The sequence below is a fragment of the Ptychodera flava genome, chromosome 1 (genome assembly GCF_041260155.1).
Source record: "Ptychodera flava strain L36383 chromosome 1, AS_Pfla_20210202, whole genome shotgun sequence".
NCBI lineage: Eukaryota > Metazoa > Hemichordata > Enteropneusta > Ptychoderidae > Ptychodera > Ptychodera flava.
The window spans coordinates 28,057,976-28,083,448 of record NC_091928.1 but is presented as its reverse complement, the minus strand read 5'-3'; the positions used below and the strand labels follow the sequence as shown (position 1 = coordinate 28,083,448).

Genomic DNA, 25,473 nt, shown 5'->3' with positions numbered 1-25,473 from the left:
GAGACCAACGAAAATTTTTATTAACCATGTCTTTGTTTAAGTCATATGCCGAGCCTAACTTATACATAGCCTGGTTGTGGGGTATCATTAGCAAAGCCATTTATTTTTCTTTAAGGTGAACTTTTGTAATATACAAATATCCTTTACAGTTTTCATGAAATAGGACCAAGACTTACCTAATACCCCAAAGGACTACATTTCAAATTACGGCTTATCTAACGTTTTACCATTTGCTTTGCTCCACACAATACAGAAGGCAATATAATGCTTATATGAAATCCGTTTTGATTGTAACAGACGTATGTCAAAATATGAAGTGAACTTAATATAATTTAGTCGCCACTGGGATCATATTTCTAGGGGTACACAGATACGGCAAATTTCCTGAAACATATAAATTTTTATCAAACACGTCTTTATGAAAGAATTCAGCCAAAATCATAGTCACGGATGATCTCAAAATATTATCAGCATCGTATATTAAATTATTTTGTTTCAAGTTTGTTTTGTAAACTGTATCAATGAGCACAGCTAATTCAACAGTTGAGCTGATCCAATAATCGTTTCTAAACATTATACATTACATCAAAATTACCTGGGCGTTCCTGAAGAAAACTTGTATAGATATATCAGAAAGCTGGACTTTCTTCATAAACAAAATATTATGGAATAGATATACCTGATATTTAGCTGCTCTAATTATCGTTTCCAAACTTCATAAATTAGCACAAGTGTCTAAAGATATGTCATATAGCTTGGCTTTCTTCAATAACAAAAATAGGGATATGTCCAATATTTAGCTGCTCTAATGATAATTTCTAAACTTCATAAATAAGCAGAAATTTAGCTAGCCATTCTTAGGTACTTTATTCCTGGATATATCCGATATTTGGTCGATTTCATTATCGTTTCTAAACTTTATAAATTGGCTCAAGTTTAGCTGGCATTCTTCAGTAAAATATTTTCAGGATATATCCCATATTGAACCGATCTAATTATCGTTTCTAATCTTTACGAATTAAATCAAATGATGTTCAATAGTTTAAAAGCATGTATCTGATACTTGATCGACCTCATTATTGCTTATACACTCAGTATACTTTATAAAGTAGATCAGATTTAGCTGGGCTGACATGTTCAAAACGTTCAAAATTTGGTAATAGCTTTTCTGTAATTGTATGTCACTGAATGTGCAAATGATTTATTGTGAATACAAAACTGCGTAATTCTCTGAGATTTATGTTTCAATCTGGACTACAGTGTCACTGTTGTATAGGAAGGTTCCCATTTGATCAGATAATTGGCCAGCCAACACTACCTTGCTTAGGTCTTGGTGCATGTGTCAAGTGGATAACAAGAAAATGATTGGCAAATATTTAGGGTTGTCGTTTAAACTTCTTGTCTTAGCCTATGTAAACACCATGGAAAGGAATAAAATACTCGCAAGCTGACTAGCTATGCAAAAGCAAGCAGAGATCCGGGGAGTGCCAAGCCCGGACGTGACGGACAAAAGTGCAGGATTGTGTTTTAGCTTTACTTTCCCTACCTTCCATGTTTGTTAAAACAAAAGAAAGTGGAGTAATACAATCTAATTTATGGTACCATGTTTTTGCATTTCAACAACAAGTTATGTACGACCAAGAAATTAGTACCAAAATATACGATGTTCAAAATATTATAGGCATGAATCCATATATATTTATTTATGAAATAGACCATCGACATTGAAATAACTCTAAAACCAATATCTAAATCATGAAATAGATATCAAATTACAGAAGATAAGTTTCATGTGAAATGAATTAGGAAAAGTTATGTATAAAATATAGTACATATAGCCGAAAAATAATATAAAAATAGATCGTGTTCTCCACGTGGTCAAATTTTAAACGGCTGCACTTATGTACTAATTGTAGTTACATGATAAATCTCTAACATTGACAATTATGGGATTATATAAGAGATTTCCCCCAAAATGTTATTGTTTTTAACGTTAAAACTAGAAGGGTTGTTATACAGTAAATATTATTGTACTTTTTTGTATGTAGGCCTACGCGTGAATGTAGATGAACAAGAGTGAGAGATAGGGTTAAATTCCCCGCACAATTTTCCATGTCAGGCCTTGTGATTTAACACCCTGCAAAACTTGTCAATGGCTGACTTATAACAATTAGAAAAGATAATTAGTCTATGTCAAAATATTGCACATATTCAACATTTCTACTCAAGAACACTCAATCCATTGGAAGAACATGGAACTGGCTGTTTTTACACTCGGACGCATCATACCCTCCCCACCACAGCCATGGGCCAATCTAGGCCTATTTGCAAAACCTGGTGAGTGTCGCACGCACCAGCTACAACTCTAAAAATGCTTAAAACTGGTGCACCAACGATTAAAATAAGAATAAAATAAATAAACTCTTAACAATACCTTCTGATAGTCTAACTACACAGAACAGCTGACAGCTGATCATCGTATAAAACATTCAATTTGACAATTTTGAATCTTCCACTTTTGCCTTGTTTCAACCATATTGTCAATAATTTTATTAAGAGAACCCGTTTTTCTAGTAAAATGAAATTATAAAACAATAAAAATGCAAATAGTAATCTTAATATGCATTTATGATGGTAATACATCCACTATTCACCACAGAATCATCTGTAGAGCAGCAACTATGGGATTGATTGTCATCATATTTGAAAATGGCCGCCACACCAGAACGAGGCTCTACCTGTAAGGGATCGGTATTCAAATTGATTTTTAAACAATAAATATGCAAATGGTAATCTTAAAAGGCATTTATGATGGAAATACGTCCTCTATTCACCACAGAATCATCTGTAGAGCAGCAACTATGGGATTTTATAGTGACTGATGGTCGCCATATTTAAAAATGGCCGCCACACCAGAACGAGGCTCAACCTGTGGTGGCTCGGTATCCAAATTGATTTATATTATGATAATCTACATTCGTACCAAATTTCATGCTTTTATCACAAAATGCACAATTGTTATGAAAATTTTGGTTATGCCGCACCACTAAGTATGAATGGAATCTTTATTTGTAATAACTGACAAGAACATGAATTGTGGGTAACACAAATTAGGTTCTTTCGCAATAGCTCATGGAATACTGTTTTTAAACTGGTACTTGTCAAGAAGATGTACCTGACTGAGTAGAAGTCAAGAAATGTGTCTTCAATATCGTCAAGTTATGGACTGAGGCAAGGGGTATCACCCGTTTGTGACGCATGCGTGGAATGCATGGTCTGATCATTTGCATAATTTCGTATTGCTTTACCGAATAAAGCGATAGCAACGGGAAATTGAGAGGTCTGGAAAATATATTAAGTTCGCTCGAGAAAAACACTGTCAAAAGATTTACAATTTTACGTCTACATCTTCACTGACACTTAGCGCCGATATCACAACACAACAACGTATTGCTGTTATCAGTAAAAATTGACAAAATAATCAACCATAAAATATATGTAAAAACACGCAATTGTATGCATGTCGCGGCCTGGATAATGAAATATAACTTTCCATGGACATATACTAAATCTATCCTATTTGATAAAAAACTTGAAATCTCTTGAACTAATGACCAAAACAAAGGTTGTGAACAACTACAAGGGGCGTTGCCCCATACTTCATTATTGAAACCACGTCAATGTTGTGACTTCCTTTGCCGTATTTAAAAGATAAATACAAACGATAAGCATTCTTAAAATGTCGTGCTACACTTCTCACAACATCATCGTGATCTTACTGCAGGTGTAACAGTTCGATGATGGCGCTCTTCATTTCTTTATACAAACATGATTAATATTTGAGACCAGTCGCATTTTTTGACTGATCTACCAATCCTGGGGATTATCGCCACCTTAAAGTTCTTGATGTGGGGAAACTTTTCGTCTAGTTTTTCTAAAATTGAAAATTTCACTTTTCTTAACTGAGCTTACATGGAAATGGCGGCCATTCGAATATTGGTAAAATGTAGAGTATTTTAAAATTGTCTCTCTATTTCCAACCTTTGAATGGTGACCCCTGATTTTCTTTCTTGATTTGATAAGAGAACGGTTGAAAGTTTCATTGAGGAAAGTTTGAGCAAGGTTAAGTTTTGCAATTTCGAAGGCTTAGTCTTAATATTTTCTGTTTATAATTAGAAGGCCATTTAAGATTATCGCTTGATCAAGCGATCAGATAAATTGGCTGAAATAGGTATATTAAATATAAGTTTAGCAGCAATGATCAAGAGTGACGGAAGAGGGCAACAGCTAAGCAGCGTCCCGAAAACAAGAATGCTAAAAACTCAATTGGTTTTTGACTCTAATTGCACTTTTACCAGAGTGAATTCACCGGTAATTTCATTTTCTAAAGATGATAGTTATGAAAACTGACACCGTGATGCAAAAGCACATATTTACCTGCCGGGGAACAAATATTGATTAAAGGCATTTTAGTTACTTAGTGTTGGACTGGCGGAAGAATTTGAATAGCTTTTTGTAGGCTCTGCAATGAATAACTCTAACGCCTCGACTATAAAACTCCTACCAGCAACATTACCTCATTTAAATATCGGGTCTCTCAGCCGAGTCTGAATAAAATATACAGGGGCACTGACCCACTGGTAGGAATATGTTCTCCTCAGTGTCACTGTTAATCTTTCTGAGTAACATTTTTTGAACAGACTTCATCAATACTACGGGCCATTTAACCCTTGACCTATCTTTATTTCAATCGCCAGTTACAACGATAGACGCTAAGAGAACTACCAGAGTTAATACTTCTCGTGGAACGTTTGTTCCAGGAAAATCATCTTTGATACTGTTATTTAGGTTTGTTCTTTCAGTCATCTCCATGGAAAGAACTAAGACTTGAAGAACGTACTGACAGTGAGGGTCAAACAGCTTATAAGGTATTCTAACCCCTATGCGAAAAACACACTACAGATGTTTGCAAACAAAAATTATTGATTTAAACGATAGTCTATATTTACAATTTTGGTGTAACTCTTCAGAGGTTATTTAACTCGACGTACCACTGTATATATGGTCACAATTTTCAAATAAACTGCCATATTTCAATCGACTGGTGTGCAATTTAAAAGAGCAGAGTACCCTGTATTACAGCTGAATGCAAATGTTAGCATTTTATCAAACGTATGAACAGTGTTCAAACATATGATTGGTGTGCATTGTGTAATAACACGGGGTCACATCATATTTAATTTTCACAAAATAATTTGAAAAACTAATCCTACCTTGAGGCTAGAGCGTACTACTCTTTACTGAACCTTAAAGTGACGGAATTGAGAACCCGTAGTTGCAGTAAAACTATATTACTCGATATCACATTATTTGCATTGTCATAACCCATCAAGAAATACCACGACTTGCAGAATACATTTACCTGAACATGTTACACGTAAAGCAGTATGTGGTAAAAGAGTCAAATTTTGTCAGTGTTGATTTTTACATACGTGCACGTGTTCAAGAAGCTTTTGAAATTCGACATGTCTTAGGTAATATAAGCATTCATTAATAGGAGCGTTCGTTTAACTCTTTTTCCGAATCAACGTCAAATGCGAAATGCTCCGAGAGCAATTGGGATTTCGCATGCAACATGGATTCACCTTCGATAAGATCAGCTATGCTTCTTGATGTCTTCCTCAGTATTTCATTGCTTGCGATACGACTGTTCACTCAAATCGCTTGAATCCCCAGCGTGGCTGAAGGTCAGTACAATTAACACAACACCGAGATAGTGTCATCTTGGTGCACAAGTAGGAATTTCCTATTTAATTACCTTTTGCTTTTCGAATAATAAACACAGAAAGTTGTAAATTCTCTATATCATCTTTGACCAGTGATACGGATTTCCTCCTTAATCTGTCTATGATTTATTGTTTTCTTTCGAAAACATGGTCATATATCATGCTTGAGAAATTCTAAGATCGTGTGTTTACATTCATTCTCTCTCTCTCTCTCTTTCTCTCTCTCTCTCTCTCTCTCTCTCTCTCTCCTCTCTCTCTCTCTCTCTCTCTCTCTCTCTCTCTCTCTCTATATATATATATATATATGAAACTGTAGAATTCAGGTGATCCCCAGTGGAGCGTGGAGTGGGGTGAAGATAGAAGAAACACACTTAACTACCACACCTATATCATATATAACCTAACAACCAGGTGTGGTAGTATGTGTCAACCCAAGTTTCTTATATATATATATATATATATATATATATATATATATATATATATATATATATACATATACATATATATATATATATATATATATTCGGGTTTATAGACTGAACCTCGTCCATACATGTCCTTCCGTCGCACAAACTATCCCCATCGCACTTAAAACAATTCATTAATTCATACTTTGATTGATTGATGGCTCCCTGCCATCAATTAAACCGTGATCAAGAATCTGTTGGAAATTACGTCTCTGCGCGAGGTACACTGTCCCTTTAAAAGACAGTGACTAAACAGAATGTTTACTGCTCTCGATTTTTGTGATGTGAATGAAGAAAGCGGTTTTCGTACTTCAAATCAATTGTACATGCCGTATGTTGACTTTCTTGTGCAAACCAGCAAAAGCGAGCCCGCGTTCGATTGAATTGCTTACTCGACACGTATTATTTGGTAAATGCAGATATGCAATTATTAATACCAATAAATGTCACGACCAAACATTGGGTATATTTGGCATTTCCCTGCTATGTACCAGCCTTTTTCATCTGTTATTTTTCACATTATGTTTGATTGATGGCTTTCGAACAGTCAACCATGCCAGATGGCTTGTTTGTTCTTCAATTGTACGGTTGGGTAAAACTCTCAAACAAAGGGACAGCTTGGGTTGAAAACCAAACCACCGTAACCTGATTGTCATTCGGTTGGCTGGCTTCAAACAGAGCGTATTCCAGGTTCTAGGGCAGCTGACTTTTTCAAAACCTGTAAGGCGAGGTAAGTGGAGGGACGTTAATTCCGTCCTGATAAACTTCACAACATGGATTAACTATGTTTTCCTGTAATATCAACAAAAGTAACAAAACAGAATGTTTCGGATCATTATTATTACCAGTTATGTTTAGAAGGGAACTCAATGTGTAAACTTTTCCATGTTGTACTGAATTTTTCGACTGTGAAATCATTTTCCGTGTTTAATACAACAATCAAAATAGTGTACACAAATAGTAATCCACATACCTTTAAAATGTCGGCAGAGCGAAAGCACACTCGGAAGATCATGATCTTTAAACAGATTTAAAACACCGATCTCGCAGATTTCACAATGTACCTAATACAACATAGAATTAACAATAAGTTAGCGGCCGATCCGAGCGTAGCTCGACACAATTGTACTTCAAAGTCTCAACGAAGGGAGGTCATGGTTTTTTGACAGCAAACAGATTTCTGAAAGAATGTCTCCAGAACTGTCATCTTCGTCTCTTTTCAGACCTTCCACTAATTTCTTGCCTGATTGATCAGAAGGATGATGTGGCGTGTCATCATCAGCACTTTGCTAATCTTCGGGGTGATTGGCCAAGCCTTTGGAGTCGGTAAGCAGTTCATTTTTCCATCACTGTGTACTGCTGCAATAAACAGCTTACTTTTAAACGCCAATTGGGAATTAAAAAAACCCAGGTTTTATCATTTACTTGTGAGCTAGAAAGACCGAGTAGATGAAATAATTGTACGCTGCTGATCATGACTCTAGGTTTCGACAGATTCCCAATGCACCCAGGGTGTTGTGCATGATTTTGTGACGGTTACCGAATGTTAGTACTTTCAAGGTAGGAAAGAATGATTATCTCAGGCGACGCAACTACGGGGTACAGTCGATGCAAGCGAGCACATTTCCATAGAGTTGACGCTTCTCTCAGTTTCTATATTTAATTTTTTAATTTCTACAGCTCCCATGGTCGGAGTAGACTGCAAAAATAAGTTGGTCACCAGGCGCACAATGCTCGGTAAGTGGACGAAGATAGGCGGCAGTTGCTGTATCAACAATATCGGCTTCTTGAAGGACGGGAGACTGATCGGCGTGGCCGACGACAACCAACTATACGTCAAGAAATCCCCGAACGTCGGCGACTGGGAGGGCCCACTGCCCGACAGCTGCTGCGTTAAGGATGTCGCCGTCATGCCGGATGGGTCCATCCTTGGCGTCAACATGGAGGGGCGCCTCGTCAAGCGCCCTATCCCACGCACAACATCAGACAGTGGTTGGGTGGTGGTTCCTAACAGCTTGGGTGTGGCGGCCGTCGACGTTTACCGTGACGGAAGAATCGTCGGCGTCTCCAAGACTGGCAAACTCAGGATCCGCGAAAATCTGGAGTCCCCATGGAAGTACTACAAATGTGATGGCCTGAATGTTAGAGATATCGCCATACAGCGTAACGGTATCCTATTCGGGATCGGAAAGAAATCCAAATCTCTCCATGTCTTGGACAGTGAGGGCGTGTGGGGAGCCGCTATACCCGACACTGATTGCCTCCTTTCCATTGTGTCCGTCTCAAACCTCGTTGATTAATAAAATGCATGCTTCACTATAGGTTTGCTTTTCCATTGCAACAAACAACTTTTGTCATCGTTATCATGTCAAGGTCTAGGTTTATCGAGATGTTTTCGCTTTCTGTCATTCTGTCATTGTTGTACATACGTAAATTAGTCACTCCATTATAAAAGTTCCTAATTCCGAATCATATTAGCATTAATAAACTCGTTTTTTTGAAACGCCAAAACTTCTGAGTTGAGTCTTATAATGAAGTATGAGAGAAACTCGCGCTCTCGTTGTGGCTCCTCCTTCAGGGATTAAATATTGATGAGTAGCAGACATTGCGCACAGGCCTATGGATGTCGTTGTTCTTGTTCGTGGTTTTCTATTTCGTGAAACACTTCTTAAAATCAGTTTAGACTCACTCACATTGAGCATGCGTATGATGTGAATTACATGCACATTTGCGCAGCTTAAATTCCACCACTTCTCCACCCCTGTGACAATTGAAGACCATTGGCCGAATCTAGCGATAGTGTCCTAAACTGTGAGGGCCTACGGCCAACTTAATGTAGCACGCTTTTACGTCGTTATTGTGAATTTACCAGCAAAAGTATCTATCTCAATGAGAACACCTTCTTGGCTATTTGCGCTAGTCATAAACTGGCATGAAACGTCGGGTTACTGATGAAGCGTCCTGAAAAAAAATATATTACGCATGATCTGCCCATAACTTCAGGGTCAAACATTTGCTTGTGTCGTCAAAATCAGTAACAAATGATAACGAAACACTTAGTCACTTCTTAGTCACTGTAACATTACCGCTATTGACGACTCGAAGTGAAGTGACAAGAACGACGATATATATAGTGTAAGTATAGATGTCGAAAGTAAATAGCGAGATCGCTTTGAAAGCAGTGGTTGCTGCTCTCGCCAAACATCGCACGCATCTCACTGAGATACGATTGGAAAGATTCTCAATCATCATGGATACGTAAAACATATGTATGGTAAGTATAACTCAATTCCCTTCCTTCCTACCGCTGAAAGGAAGTTAGAAAGAAAGCTAGAAAGTGCAAAAACTTGACGATTGAATAGTAATTTAACCATTGCTTACTCACGGCTTTGTTGCTAAAATTTTTGAGCGATTTTTGAACAAATTTTTTTTTTCCTTGTTACAAACTTCGTCCATCAAAAGAATACAAAGCTGTTTAACATTGATTCTTTATTTTCTCATGTCCTTGCGGAGTGGATTTTAAAAAGATTCCCTATAAATGACGTCCACTTGTGGGAAAAATAGCGGTTTGCTTTTATTATTCGACCAACAAGAACGCAGGAAAAAATATGAAAACAACACAGGAATGCACGCAGAGACAAATGCACAGCAGTGTTGCTTTATTGTTTTTGTATAGCAACAGTTCTGCGGTTTGACTTTAAATGTAGCAATGCACAGTTTTGACAGCGTAATATAACAGTGATATATATGTACAGTTCGGATTGAATATTAGTGTCAGTTATTTTGTTTACGGTTCTGTTTTATACAGTACTGTGTTATGCACTATCGTCACGTATTTTAGCTTTTATTTGTACATTTTTTATTTCCTCATCAGCAGAACAAAGGTTAACGCGGAGGGTATGAATTGATGAGGATGAGAAAGCAAACCTTTTATTTTTCCTGGCCTAATAAACGTTTCAAAGAGCTCAGAAATACTGCTGAGTCAGCATTCCTTCAATGGTTCATTTGTGAAGAAGCAAATACTTTTGCCAATTTATCTGGAAATCGTGAATCGTGACACTACTTTTGGAATTGTACCGAGGTTATGTATTGTGAAACCTTCAAGAAATTGACAATAATATAACAATGACACTTTCCTTACAACGAGGGCGGTGGAATTCGTTCAGTCACTGCAACTCCAAGTTGCCTAATCTCTTATATTTAAGCGGAATTTATTTTGTATTACGTCTCGTTAAAATGCCATGCCATGCCAACTTTCAATATTTGACCCAGTTAGTATCTCGCTAGATCGATAAAAACTGCCACGGTTTGTTTGTTTGTTTGTTTCTAAAATAGTGATCGATGCTACTGTCGAACGTCAGTCGAAAGAATCATCTCGTTAATTTTAGATAAAGTAGGAAAGAAATCTAAACTAAAAAATCTCAACTATGTTATGTATTTGCATTCATTCATTCATTCATCACTGGACAAGTGAAACACACATACAGCAAACAATTGATACTCAATTGTATTTGCCCTCCTCCCTTCCTTAATTGAATCTTTGAAATGCAAAAATCCGACGACAAAGCTGTGATTTGTTGAAAGGTATTGAGTATCGTTTGTCACGCGTGTTTTTTATTATCCACGGGGCCTGAAACCCATTGCTTGGGCCGCGGAGCTCACCACTACAAGGGCGCACTCAATGACACACCGCCATAAAAATATCGAATCTGGCGATAGAATGTTGTGAAGTTTTCATCTGATTCACTCACGTCGTGTGTATGTGTGTGATGTGTGTTGAGTATGCAAGAGAGAGAGAGAGAGAGAGAGAGAGAGAGAGAGAGAGAGAGAGAGAGAGAGAGAGAGAGAGAGAGAGAGAGAGAGAGAGAGAGAGATATTAGCGAAGAGCGAGAGCTGTTAATAACACAGCGCGGAGCCAGTCAAAGAGAGAGGCAACCTTCAGATTTTCATGTTTGATTTTACAGCAAATACAACAAAAGATGCCATTTCTTTGACCTGTAAAACATGCCGAAAGACACCAAAATCAGTGGCATAGTGTATTGAGATATAACTTGTTACATACTGACATCTTGGATTTTTATGCAAATTAAGGGTTGCACATCTCAGCTAATGAAAGATATGAATTGCTTGACCCAATATACCTTGCAAAAGAGAGCAAAATGACTTCAACAGCTAGTCATTGAGCTCCGATATGACATTCTAACTTTTTTGAGGTCGTCTTGGCAGCCATCTTGGATTATTTTTATGCACATTAATGGTTGTACATATAACGCAATGAAAGATATGAGTTCCTTAGCTCCATTTGCCTGGCAAAGGAGACCACAATGACTCAAACAGCTTCTAATGGAGCTGAGATATGGCATTTTACCTGTTTTTGAGGTCATTTTGGCAGCCATCTTGAATTTTTATGCAAATTAAGGGTTGCACATGTCCGGCAATGTAAGAAATGAATTCCTTGGCCCCGTTTACCTCGCATACGACACTAAAATCATTTTGATAACATTTCACAGAGCTGAGATATCACCATTTACATATTTGGCGGCCATCTTGGCGGCCATCTTGAATATGTTAAAATGCCCAAGGGTGTCAGGGTGGCATCATGCAGATTCTGATTCAGTAGGCTTTGAAGATACAGAAACGACCGAGAACCATTGTTGGGGCCGAAATTTTTGGGTTCGACCAAAAATCAGGTTTCGGCATCAGACTAATACAGATTTTTTGACCATGAATGGCATAAATTGCCCAAAAAAACAAATATTGAAATTTCAACACATCTATACACATCCAATCACTTTGGACATGCTGCTACAGAGAAATAGATGTTTTGATCAAAAAGGGCAACAATTGCTCTAAAAACACAAATATGCAAATTTCACTATATTATTTAGCTTATTTTAGCTTCTCAGCTTGTCAAAATCAATTGTAAATCATGAGATATGTACGGCGCGCCAAATGTTTCATAAATATTTATCGATTCAGTGCAAAAATAAAGGTCTTTCTCGATTGAAATAAAAATTCGATGTCATTACGGAAGGAAATAAGAAAGAAAAGTAAAATTAAAAACAAAAGATAGAAATGTCATTTAATACTTCATTTTAACTTGAGAATATTCTTTAAAGCGTAATTAGGAAATAAACAATTGTCAACGATTTGAAAAAGTCATACATCAATACTTATCGACATACATACACGTATAATAGTTTCCGTAAAAGTTGCAATGAGTGCTGATTTTACAAAACAAAAAAGTAAAATATGTTATACAGTGGTACGTATACAAAAATCACAAGAAAATCACTAAAAACCACTACTACCACTCGGAAAAAATATTACAAAAATTGAAATGTGAACCACATACAGAAAATCATTATAAAAGAATCAGACAAAAAAAAGCCATGCATACATAAAATTATTTATGTACTTAAGAAAATTAAAAGCAGTACGTCTAATAAAAAACGTATTATAGAAAATCAAAAATAATATGAGCCACCAGCCGCTTTGACAGTAAGAGAGAAAATCAGAGAAAAAATTCGGAAGTTATGGCTCTAGACAAAAGTGGACATCATCTACTAAAAAAATAAAAATAAATAAAAATAAAAAAAAATGCCATGGACAGAGCAAATACAAAAAACGTGTGGGCCTGTGAAAAGAAAAAAACAAATGAGCACTCGCCACAGCAAAAAAAAAAGAAAAAAAAAGAAAAAAAAAACGAGCACTCGCCACAGAAAAAAACCCAAACGCGCGAAATTACTATTAATTTATTCAAAACACTCATTGTTCACGTTTCCTTCGATCGATGAATCCCCAACAGCTGGGAATCCGATCACCACGTACTCCAATATTTGACGAAATATTAATTGAGCATTTCAGTGATAACTTTGACATCTTGAATCCTAGCCCTGCGTACGATGCTGTGTGTTCCGTTACAGCTAATCGCCCCGCTCGGCGATTAGCTGTAGCGGAACACACAGCATCGTACGCAGGGCTACTTGAATCCTAGCTCTGTTTGGCTGGGCCCTGCCACGCAGAGCTACTTGAAACCGTACTTGATGAAGTGAAGTGGGCAATATCACCTAAAGAACGTCCAGGTTAACAGCGAATAGTTCCAGAGAGTCAAGTTAAGTGAGCCAATTTCAGACAGTCCACAGTTCAGATCACGAGCGAGATGTACAACCGCAACCCATGACCCTTCATAGCAACACTGCGAACACATGGATGCCTTAGGTGCGGTATGGCAGGGAGCGAACTGCCACCGCTCTGTCATCACCCGTTAGGGACTGGACACAAATTACAGGGGGGGGGTGGGCCGGTGTTTTTTGGGGGTGGGTCGCCATTTTTCGCGCAAGCATTTTTGAAGGGTCATAAAATTTGTGCAAGCCTATGGGGAGGGTCACCTTTTTCATGCATCAAAGCTGAAATTGCATGTGCACGTTATGGAATACTGAAAAAAGAAAAAATACCTCCTGGCACTTTCATTTTCTGCCATTACCATTTTCGGCGCGCCCTTCGGGCGCAAATTTAGGTATGATAAACAATGTATTGATGATCCAAGCAGCCACATTGATTTAAGTTGTTATGATTTCTACTTATTCAACACTATTGTGCATAACTCTCCCCTATAATAACTCTTTCAATAACAATTTGGGAGATTACTTATTTGACATCATTCTCCCATTGACAATACATTGGTTATAGGTCGGTGTCAAACGTTCATGTCGCTGTATGTACATTTTTTAATTTTTTGAGGACATTGACAGAATACAAACTGTTCAGAATAGTGCATAGTGTCATCAATAACAACTGGAAGCTTCAGGTCGAACAACTTTTGAATAACAATTTAGGATCAGATAACCTATGATATTTGTAGTTTCCTCATAGCCTACAATGTATAGTGAATCAACATTTTGGTGAAATTCCAAAATCAAATTTCTTGCACAACCATTGACTTGAAACCACTCTAGTCTAATCATGAATATTAATACTAATAATTAGGTGTACATTAATGCACAGGTTTACCAAGTTTTGTATTGGAAAAAATTATTCATAGTTTCATCATAGACTGCCATGTATAGTGAATGGACATTTCAGTGAAATTCCAAAATCAAATTTCTTGCACACCCATTGACTTGAAACTACTCTAGTCTAATCATGAACATTAATACCAATAATCAAGTGTACATAAATGCACAGATTTTCCTATTTTTTTATTGGAAAAAATTACTCATAGTTTCATCATAGACTGCCATGTATAGTGAATCGACATTTAAGTGATATGCCAAAATCAAATTTCTTGCACAACCATTGACTTGAAACCACTCTAGTCTATCATGAACATTAATACCAATAATTCAGTGTACATAAATGCACAGATTTACCTATTTTTGTATTGGAAAAAAATTATTCATAGGGTTTCACCATAGACTGCCATGTATAGTGAATCAACATTTCGGTGAAATTCCAAAATCAAATTTCTTACACACACATGGACTTGTAACCACTCTAGTCTAATCAAGAACATCAATATCAATAATCAAGCATACATAAATACACAGATTTGCCAAGTTTTGTATTTAAAAAAATTATTCATAGTTTCTTCATAGACTACAATGTATAATGGATTCACATTTCATGCGAAATTCCAAAAACAAAGTTATTGTACACAGATGCACGTGTTACCACCCTCTTCTAATCAAGGACAATTATGTCAATTATTCAGGGTCATATATACACAAATAGTGCATATTTTTAATTCTGAAAATTTTTTTTTACAGTTTTGTCATAGACTCCCATGTATAGTGGATCAACATTTTGACAGAAATTCCAAAATCAAATATCTTGTTCACATGTGCACTTGTAAACAACCCATGCTAATCAAGTATATCTATATCAGTTATTAAACATCTGTATATATGAACAGATATAGCTAGTTTTATACTGGAAAATACACGTTCGTAGTTTTCTTATAGTCGACTACATGTATAGTGAATCAACATTATCGATAAAATCTAAAAATTACATTTTTTGTACAGGCATGCACTTTTTACCTGCCACTTCAAGCAAAGTACATTTACATGAATTATCACACACATATGATTTGATATTTCTTGGACAACGCATTATATCGGCCACATTTTGCCTTCCTTTCGGGAGGGCGACTTAAAAAGTATAGCAAGTCAGAAGGGGGTCTTTAACACATTGCGGGTTTTTTTGGGGGTATTGAGTAACAGGGGAGGGTCACTTATTTTCATGCACGGATAAGGGGGAGGGTCACTAATTTTTGTGCATGAACTTTTGAAGGGTCACTATTTTTTACGCAGCGGTTTTTTCGAAAAACACCGGCCCACCCCCCCCCCCTGTAATTTATGTTCAGTCCCTTATATGATTTCTTCACGGTTACGTGTGGCTCGATACATAGCGGCCGCCGCATGGTATGCATACCCCTCGGCGGCTGCTATGTATCGAACCACATGTAAACCGTGGATTTCTACAATGGAATGAATTCAAATACGATGATAATAAACCACCTCGTTGTTTGGTAATTCCTCGTCCATGTCGTCTATCCTCAAAGATCACCAAAGCATTAAAAATGAATAGTTTTGAAGAAATCTGCCGCGTGTTGAGAGAAGGTCCATCGTTTTCCGTGTTCGACAAGACGAGCGACGCAACTTTAACATGCACTATGATGCAACCGCGATCCTGCAGGACCTCAGTGCCTTACGAGTATGGCGAGAGTGTCCGGCCTTCGCAACGCCAGGCACTCTCACTATACTCGCAGGGCTAGACCGCGTCGACCGGCACATACAAAATATGTCAATCCCCATTGCAGAAAGCTTCATCTCCACACCGTCCAATATATGGAGCTACGATATTTGTGCAGTAGCTTATAGATTGCTCTGGGTGGCAGGGCTGTGGAGTTACCGATATTTGTGCAGTAGCCTATAGATTGCTCTGGGTGGCAGGGCTGTGTAGTTACCGGCGCGTTATACGGCCTGGCCGTGTAACGCCGGTAACTTACAGCTCTACCACCCAGAGATACAGTATACAGAGAAATAGCGTCAGCTTGATCAGTGTTTGTCAGTCGGGCGCGTTCGCGTTCTACATGTAGGTCCTACTAGTGAAAACGTTGCCTCGAATCTAAACGGAGTGTTTTAGCCTGAGTATTTTTGCCTTTGCCACACTCCGTTCAGAGGCTAAACCCACGGTTAATACGTGCGGTTCGATACATAGCGCGGCCACGGTAGCAATTTTACTATGCATACACACGGCGGCCGCTATGTATCGAACCACACGTAACCGTGGGCTAGCGGCTAGCCATCGTATTGTTCGGGTAGGACTCCATGGTTTGGGCACAGACTGTCTATGGTTTGGGAGAGGAGGGCCTAAACTGTACAGCGAGGGATCGCTGGTCGCCGGTGTGTACTGTACCAGCGACAGGACCGCCGGCCGCTGGCTAACAACCTCGAGTGTACATTGAGGCACGCCATGAGCGAGGGGACCGCTTGCAGCCGACGAACCACCACGAGTGTTTTGTCCACTTGTAACTGTTTAATATAGAATGGGACGTAACTTGGACGTCCATGAGATGATATTGAAGACTAGAAGCTCAGAGTTATCGCTGAAATACCCCAAATATCTTGTCCAACATCCGAGTGTGATGATCCAAAACCCTCTGGCATTAAACTGTAACAATCATGCCGTTGAGAATTATTCAATTTACACGTTGGGCTTTTTCTGCGGGGTGTCCCACTCTTGTTTTCTTTTCTCGAACGGGCCTCTTTTTTTCTACTTTTTTTTTTTTTTTTTTTTTTTTTTTGGTAACCTCGGTTTTTTTTTGGTAACCTCGTTTTGGGGATTTTTTTCAAGCTGACCTCGTTTTGGTTTCTTTTCAGCCTCAACGCCATGCCAGCGCGATCTCGGTCGACTTTTCAATTGTGATTCTCTTTCTTTTTTTAGTCAGACCTGATGGTGGTTCGTTTTATTTTTTGTAGTAGTGAAGTACTATTTTTGTTTTTGTTTTTAATCATTTCAATATTTTTTGTGTGTGTGCTTGATTTTTTTTGCTTTTTCCCTTATAATCAGCGTTCATTGCACCTTGATATCAAATACACGTGTATGTACGTCAATAAGTATGGGAGTGTGGTCACTTTTCCAATTTTTGCAAACAGTTTATCTTCTCATTACGGTTTAAAGAGTATTTTACAATTATGTATTACATAACATTCTGCTCTTTTTGCAGTTATACTTTTCTCGTTTATTTTCTTCCGTAATGCCATTGAATTTTTATTTCAATCGAGAAAGACGGTTGCACGTCATCTTTATCTGTACAGACACATTAAAATATTTAATGACACATATTTTCAAATGAATGCTATTTAATTTTACGAAAAGGTACATTAATAAAATGCAAGACGAAAGAACTTTTTTTTATTATTCATACACGTTTAAGACTTTATTTTGATTTGACAGTTTATTTTTACTCTATGACGATAAATATTTTTGAAACATTTGGCGCGCCGTAGATATGCATGATGTTTGGTGGGGTGAATGTAGGCATTTCACCACGCAGTAGAAAGGGAAGCCAGGAAACCAAAATAGTCAATTTTCAAAACTATACGAAGCTACTGAGGAGCAAGAAGACCATGTTTCAGAGGAAGATGTGTAATCCGAAAAAAATGCTCCCAAAGTACATTTTTATCTCTATTTTTCAAAAGCTCCAACAGCAGGAGGGGGGACACCCCCCCTCCTGACCTCCCCCCGCAAAATACTCCCCAGTGCCACCAAATACACCATTTTAATCTCTATTTTTCAAAAGCTCCAACAGCAGCAGGGGGACACCCCTCTCCTGACCTCTTCCCAGTGACCGCTTGCTTGGCCACTTGTGGTGCTTGGCACCACATGTTTGCCCTCTTTATCTTCAGACAGCGACGAACGAAAAAAAAATTATGAATCTGAAAATTTACTCTGAAAAAAAAATTTGCACAGCTAATCTCAATTGGAAAAAAAAATTTCAGAAATTTACAATAGTAAAAAAAAATTTTCACAATTTCATTGTGACCACCCCCCTCCTCCCAAGGTCTAATGGTCCATCCCTAAGGAACAATCAAAGAATGACGGGAATTTTCATTAGATGACAAAACAGTATACACATATTGACTGGCCATGAGGGCAACAGCATACGTCTGTACCCCGAGGGACTGTGAGTCACCCCAAAAACAGACTGTTTCCCGAGGCCGTAGGCCGAGGGAAACAGTCTGTTTGGGGGTGACTCACAGGCCCGAGGGGTTACAGACGTATGCTGTTGCCCTCATGCCAGTCAATATGTGTTTTTGTAACACACCTCATCCGTAGCCATGCATAAGAACGTACTATACACAAAACGTGTCGCATGTAGGCCTATGATGTCGTACAGTAAGAAAAGTTTTGCCCAAAGGATCACAATACTTCTGCAAAACGTTCAATTCACCTTTGATTATAGTTTTTGTCCGTATCGAGTCCTTGTCGGAAACCAAAGCATTCAGTTCTTCTTCAGAAAGTAGGATAAACCAAGAAATTTCTCGACTATCGTTCGATCGGCCGCAGACGACATCTTTGTTTACATTCCGGTCCGCGTTCGCGTCAATGTCGTTTTTGACGTCAGCGGGCATCATTTTTCGGAACTGATGCCTGGCAGGCAACAGTTCAACAAATGGTGCCTGATGACGCCGTTTACGTGGATCAGCACAAAAAGAACGCATCCCACGTGACTATCAATTGACGAATTAGAATACAGACTGCGGATGAGGTGTGTTACAATTTACATTGTATAATAAAGATAGTTTCGCGATATTCGTAGTTATGTAAGTTCACAAAAGCCTATAAATTTTGTAAACACTGAAGACTATTAGACAGTGACCATCTTGGGGACCACTGACGACTGTGATCCGAAGACTTATGTTAGGCCTTCTACTTATAGAAGCTATACAGTGTAACTTGTGTGTTACTCAGTCAATAAAGTACGACGACTTCTTGAACACGTTACTGTCTCTTCTGATGCGATGGTCTGCCCCAAAGTCACGCTGTACGTATCGGACTCAGTGTGACAGTTTTCGGACGACTTAAGTTTTTGGACATTTAATGACATGCTGTTCGTTGTACTCACTTCTCTCTGTTTTGATAGCATTTTACAAGTAATGTGACCGCATATTAAGTCAGGTGATGCTGCTCTCCTGTTTTGGATAGTTTTTATAGTACAAGCTATTTCGGGCGCTACTAACTCGGCGAAGTTAGCCAGACTGTACGATACAAGATGCCAAAAGCAACACACAGAGATAGCTCATGCGTCCGGCAGGTAAGCGCCACACGCGTCGAAATATTTTTGAGTCGTCCATGGATTAAACAAAACTAATTATCACGAAATATTTATGTACAGTTTTCTAAACACATCGAAATTGAAAATCGGGGTTTTGAAGTTTCAAGTTATCAATATTTAGTCCTCTAATCACATTCCAAGTAGGATTACTGCGATAGCAGTCCCGATTACTACGCACTCAACATGGGGTCAAAAATTTGGCGACTTTGGCCCCGTACATACCGTTTCCGTCTTGTGAACAGTTTGTGTATAAACACAATGAAGTCTCGACAGGTATGGTAATAAGCTTTCGTAGTGCTCGTCATTTATGAAACGGCTTTGGGCGACATTCACTACCCTGTCCTAAAACTGTCACACTGAGTGTAGTATCCCCCTCAATCGGCTACATGACATTATGATCGGTAGTAACTTGAAATTTACATGTCGATATACTGAATACCAACGTCTGTCGTTTGTGAAAGTGGTTTTTCCTCATTCGAATATATTTCTCGTAAATACCAAAATCTCATTAAAGCTATCTTCAACATACTGTTCTGTCCGTAAGCGCAGTTGTTCGGTATTTCTTATCCACGCACCGCAGTTGCACTATTGCTCCTGTCAGTACAATTTAGCGATGTGGGCTGGGAGTACGGACCAGTATACGTAGTACAAAAACCTTTAATAATATAATAATAATAATAATATTTGGTTCTTATATAGCGCACATATCCACAAGTAGATGTGATCAAGGCGCTTTACAGTTATTATTACCCCTGGTCACTGGACCTAATATGATACCACTCAACTCCCTGGGGAGCAGACAACAGCTCACATGTGCAGCCAATAAGCGCAGCAGAGCTAAACGCACACATAACAACCTCTGTCCTACCAGGTACCCATCACTCCTGGGTGGGGAGAAGCAATGAGGAATAAAGTGCCTTGCCCAAGGACACAACACCACAGCCATGCCGGGGCTCGAACTCACCATCCTTTGATCGTGAGTCCACTGCTCTAGCCACTGGCCCATGATGCCTCCACGATGCCTTTGTGGAAACCAGGATTATGATTCAATCAATTTATTGCATAACGAGCGAATGACAACGCAGCTGTCATGAAACAGTACAGATTAGCTTTTGAAGGGATTGGGTCGATCCTATGTGTCGTGCATTGTATCAGACCAATGTATGCGTCAGATATATTGTACGCACAGACACTTCTCCGAATCTCTCTACTGTAAATGTAATTTCCCCTCTATTCTAATTGGACATATTACACAACAGAAGGTTTAGTTGATGCAAATTAAACAAAAAATGGATGAATACGCTTGACATTAATTCATAACTGACGATCAAAACGAACTACCTCTGATGGCAATTATGTAATTTGCAGTAAACTTACAGGAGCAATCAGCATAATGATTAAAACAGCATACACTACATATTGATGTGAAGTAGAACACAAACCTCATAAAATAGTTAATCGTAGATATGGTAATTTTCATGTCTTCTGTTTTGAAAAACAATGATAAAATTGTGTGAATTGATGTTTGCTATCTTAGAATTCCAAACTAAAAATTAAAAGACGTCTTCTCCGTGTATCAATAAAATCAGCTGATTATTAGAAATATTGTTGACACCTTATCAAGTACTTCTCGCGTTCCGCACTGATTTCTCATTAATAACAATTTACACACGAAATGATACCACGCGCACCAAGGCGTCGCGAGCATATCACAGACTCCTAAAATTTGATCTAAACGAGAAATGTACTGTGAGGCGACATTGTCACTTTATTTTCTGTACAATGTGCATGTAGACATGTTGTTTTTACTGTGCCAATACGAGAATGCGATTGTTTCCCGAGTCAGCAACGATTATCTTGCCGAACGGTACGTCGTTTGTAACACAGATACCTCCGGGATTGTCGAAGTAATGATAACTGATATAATCAACAAATTTGCCTCCTGATTCATACTTGACAACTCTCTTATTGCCACTGTCTGAGATATACAGATAGCCTCGTTTGTCCAGGGCTACTCCGCGGGGACCATTTAGTTGGCCATTTCCACTTCCCTTTGAACCAAACCCGTACAGGAATTCACCATCACTATCGAACACCTTGATTCGATGGTTCCCGGTATCTGATACGTAGACAATGCCTTTGTCGTCGATACACAAAAATGTAGGCCCAGAGATCTCGCGCCTTCCGAATGACTTGATATGGTTTCCATCCTGGTCGTAAATCTGAACAGTAGAGTACAAATCCGCCACATAGACCCTACCATTGACTGGATTGATTGCTATACCGCGTGGATCACTTAACGTTTCTTGCCCGAACGATTTGACAACATTGCCGTCCTCGTCAGTGACAAGTACTTGTCGATTCCAAGAATCTGAAGTAAATGTATAAACACTACCATCTGCAGAAATTACTGAATCTCGCGGCCGAACATATTGTTTTTCTAAATTCCATGTATTCCTGTGTTCACCGTCAACCGTAAATGATTGTAATCTTCGATTCCCATGGTCACTGACTAACACTTCACCCGTTCTTGTGAGAGTAACACCGACTGGATTATTTAGCTGGCCAGCACTTTTTCCTTTCGATCCAAATCTACGATAAACGGATCCCTTCTGCGGAATAAATTGAATTGTCACTGGTGATCCCAGTGCTGGTTTCTTTCGTAACGATACTGACAGTCTGTGTTCCCCTATAATGTCCCAATTACACATGCCAAACGTCATATTTCTATCTTTACTATCGTTAGCTTGAATGAGGATTGTCTTGCTATCAGATGACATACAGATTGCATCGAAGTCCTTAGGCCGAAATATCTCGTCGCATGTTTGCTCTGTAACAGCAGGTGTGAAAGCAGGAACAACATTGATCCTTATATACTCCCTAACCCTGGCATAGACAGGCACATCCGATAGTTTGTACCGCACTGTGTATGTCCATCCGAGATCACTGTCACCCCAAATTTTACAGATGTCATCGGAAGGTTCAAATTCCAGGTAGTCCCCACCTGTCGGGTCACTAACTTTCTCAGTTTTCAGTTTTTTCATCTGAGTGTCAATGCCCTTCTTTGCTGACATCAGTTGGGCGGCGTTCCCATGATGCATCAGTTGTTCGGCATATCCTTGTGCACTCGTAAGGTCATCCTCGAATATTTGTAGTTCTTTCAGCTGTGCGTCCAGAGAAACTTTTCTCTGAACATATTTTGCTTCCAAGTCGGATAGAAGTTTGTTGCTGTTTTCTTGTATTAGATCGGTGACTTTTTGTATGGTTACACGGGTGTGTTCCTTTATTTTTTCTTTCTCTTTTATGACACACTGCTCCAGCGATTCTGATGTTTTTGGCATAAGAGTTATCTTGGTTCTGACTTCGTCAACTTTCATTTTCACTTTGTCAACTTCACTCTTTAAATCCTTTCTGTAATTTACAGCTGCCTCCTCAACACATCTGTACTGATGTTCTGGCTTCTGATGATCAAGAGCGATACACTTCGGACATGTTACCGCGTCGCAGGTGTCACAGTAGAATTCGACTCTGTAACACGGATGTTTGTTACAGTAGAGCAGAGGTTGCATGGAGGCGAGGTCATCGGACTTTGCACTATTGAATTCGTCCAGCGTGACCAAGCGATGCAAGTTTGTTGATGGAAACACACCGTGAGCCACCACACAGCGCTCACAAAGATCTATGTTACATTCGATGCAGTGTCTTGTGAGTTCACCTTGTTTACATGCACCACATTGTTTCGGCTTGTGAGCCTCTCCTTGATCGCTGAATATCTCTGTCAAATCGTTGAGGAAGACATTGCTGTCAATGCCCGCGACGCCATTCTCGGGAAGTTCGTGTGAACGCCGACATACTGGACAGGTAATGGCGTCACTTTTCTCAGCCAGCTTACATAGACACGGCTCACAGAAGCTGTGTAGACAAGGCAGAATTTTGGCATTCTTGTACCGCTCTGTACAGATCCGACAGAGGAAGAAATCATCCTCGATTTCCCGCTTTACGTTCACCTCTGCTGCGACAGTCGCCATACTACCACAACTTTATAAATGTAATAAGGTCATTGTACTCAGTTTCGTAGAATTTAACCACGTGACTCCTGCATTTACTGTTCATTGGCTTTGCGTCGAAATGTGTACGTTGTAAAGAATGTCAACTGAACAATGCTGGCCCTTCCTGAGTTAACACAGAAGACTGCTAGAAGTCTGTGCGATAAACCTTTGCTCAGAAAAAAGCATCTACAAATGGGCAATTTTTTTCAACTCATACTTTTACATATTCAAGGTGCCACACTGATCAAATGCTAGACGGAGACGTATTTTATGTCGCAAGGGTTCGGACAGTTTGATATGTATAGTTGAATTCAGATATAGCAAAATATGACACTTTGCAAAAATTCATTTAAAACTGTAGAGTTGATGAGCGAGATAAAATTCATGAAAAGTTTGCTTCAAAATACTTTTCAAAATTTTCTTCAGCTTTCTAAACTCCAATCCTGTCAGCAGCGATATTTCGACATGGGCGGAATTTTCGTTATCAAAATATACATTATCACGAAAGATTCTGAAATACTATGACTAACGTAATGATGATGATGATGATGATGATGGTGGTGGTGTTGGTGGTGTTGGGGTGATTGGACAGTTTTTGTAACATGCGTCAATCAAAATTTATCGGAAATATATTTGTCTTGAACAACAGAGTTTTCTAATTAAGTGTTATCAGGGTTCAACGCAACATCACTGACACCATAGGGGGTCGCCTACGTGTCCGTCCCCAGGGGTGGGTAGGCGTTTCGTTGTTTTGCTAATAAAGATATATTATACCAACCTTTGGTATTTTGGTCTTAACTCGGCACTGCCCTTGACAATCTTGCGTAAACGTTTTATCAACATGCTGCGTCTATTATTTGATGAGTTTGAGTACCTAATTCGCCAAAGTAAGCAAGGGTAAATTACTAATCTGTGGACGCTGTCACCAGATTAGCACCCGATTAAATTTGACAAAGTCAACAACGAACGCACCAGCAAGGTATAACAACCTCCTGTTATACCTTGCTGGTGCGTTCGTTGTTGACTCTGTAAAGGTTAATCCGGTGATAATCTGGTGACAGCGTCCACAGATTAGTAATTTACCCTTGCTTACTTTGGCGAATTACTAGTACGCACTCAAACTCATCAGATAATAGACTAATTACTACCCTTCGTTGCCTGGGCGAATTAGGCAACCAACTGGTAAGATAATAGACGCAACAAGTGACAAAACTTCGCTAAAGATTGTCAAAGGACAGATACGAAAATAGAAATCGTTACATAACCAGCGCTAACATAGGACAAAGGCACCAAAGCTGCAAAGAAAGGTTGGTAGTATAAATCTTTATTGGCAATATATATCATAGTCAACATATTAAACTAAAATAAACCATAGCAAGAAGAGCCTTGTCCTGACACAAGACACCCCTACCCCTGAGGACGGACTTTGGTGCAATTCCACATCACTGACACGTACTATAGTACCTTTACATGACTTTGTACATAATGATTTTCAGATTATTGATCCGGCAAAAACATCGCTCTGTGAGGATGTTTGATTATTACAAAGAAAGTATTTAAATGTGATTAAAGTAGGCTGATAAACTTCGGAATTATTTATTCACTTTTAAGGACATAATCCAACAAGGCAATTTGGTATTCAGTAAAAAATAAAGATTAAAAACCCAAAAATGAGGATGAAAAGGAGAATGCGAGTCTGCAAAGACGCTAAAATGAGCAGAATATTAAATGATTAGGGTGACTAGGCATGTCAAGTTAAACATACCCCGATTAATCCGATATCAGCGGATTGAGCTGACCTTTATTTTCAGCAAATTTTCAAA

General features: G+C 38.7%; 2 protein-coding genes across 2 annotated transcripts; one reads left to right on the top strand and one right to left on the bottom strand.

The window, feature by feature from the left end:
• The first annotated feature begins 6,877 nt into the window (after positions 1–6,877).
• Positions 6,878–8,767, top strand: LOC139136386 (uncharacterized). Its single transcript, XM_070704142.1, has 3 exons — positions 6,878–6,986; positions 7,480–7,582; positions 7,937–8,767. Exons 2-3 carry the CDS (start codon positions 7,516–7,518, stop codon positions 8,554–8,556), a joined length of 687 nt encoding a protein of 228 aa, XP_070560243.1. The 5' UTR covers positions 6,878–6,986; positions 7,480–7,515; the 3' UTR covers positions 8,557–8,767.
• Positions 8,768–20,666: 11,899 nt separating this feature from the next.
• Positions 20,667–23,629, bottom strand: LOC139134196 (tripartite motif-containing protein 2-like). The gene has a single exon (XM_070701112.1). It carries the CDS (start codon positions 23,627–23,629, stop codon positions 21,407–21,409), a length of 2,223 nt encoding a protein of 740 aa, XP_070557213.1. The 3' UTR covers positions 20,667–21,406.
• Positions 23,630–25,473: the final 1,844 nt, after the last annotated feature.

What these genes read in the sequence shown, in the direction of transcription:
- LOC139134196 (XM_070701112.1), bottom strand. Translation starts at nt 23,629, where the DNA reads ATGGCGACTGTCGCAGCAGAGGTGAACGTAAAGCGGGAAATCGAGGAT.
- LOC139136386 (XM_070704142.1), top strand. Translation starts at nt 7,516, where the DNA reads ATGATGTGGCGTGTCATCATCAGCACTTTGCTAATCTTCGGGGTGATT. An exon ending in TGGCCAAGCCTTTGGAGTCG is followed by an intron (nt 7,583 to 7,936) that starts GTAAGCAGTTCA and finishes TAATTTCTACAG; the next exon opens with CTCCCATGGTCGGAGTAGAC.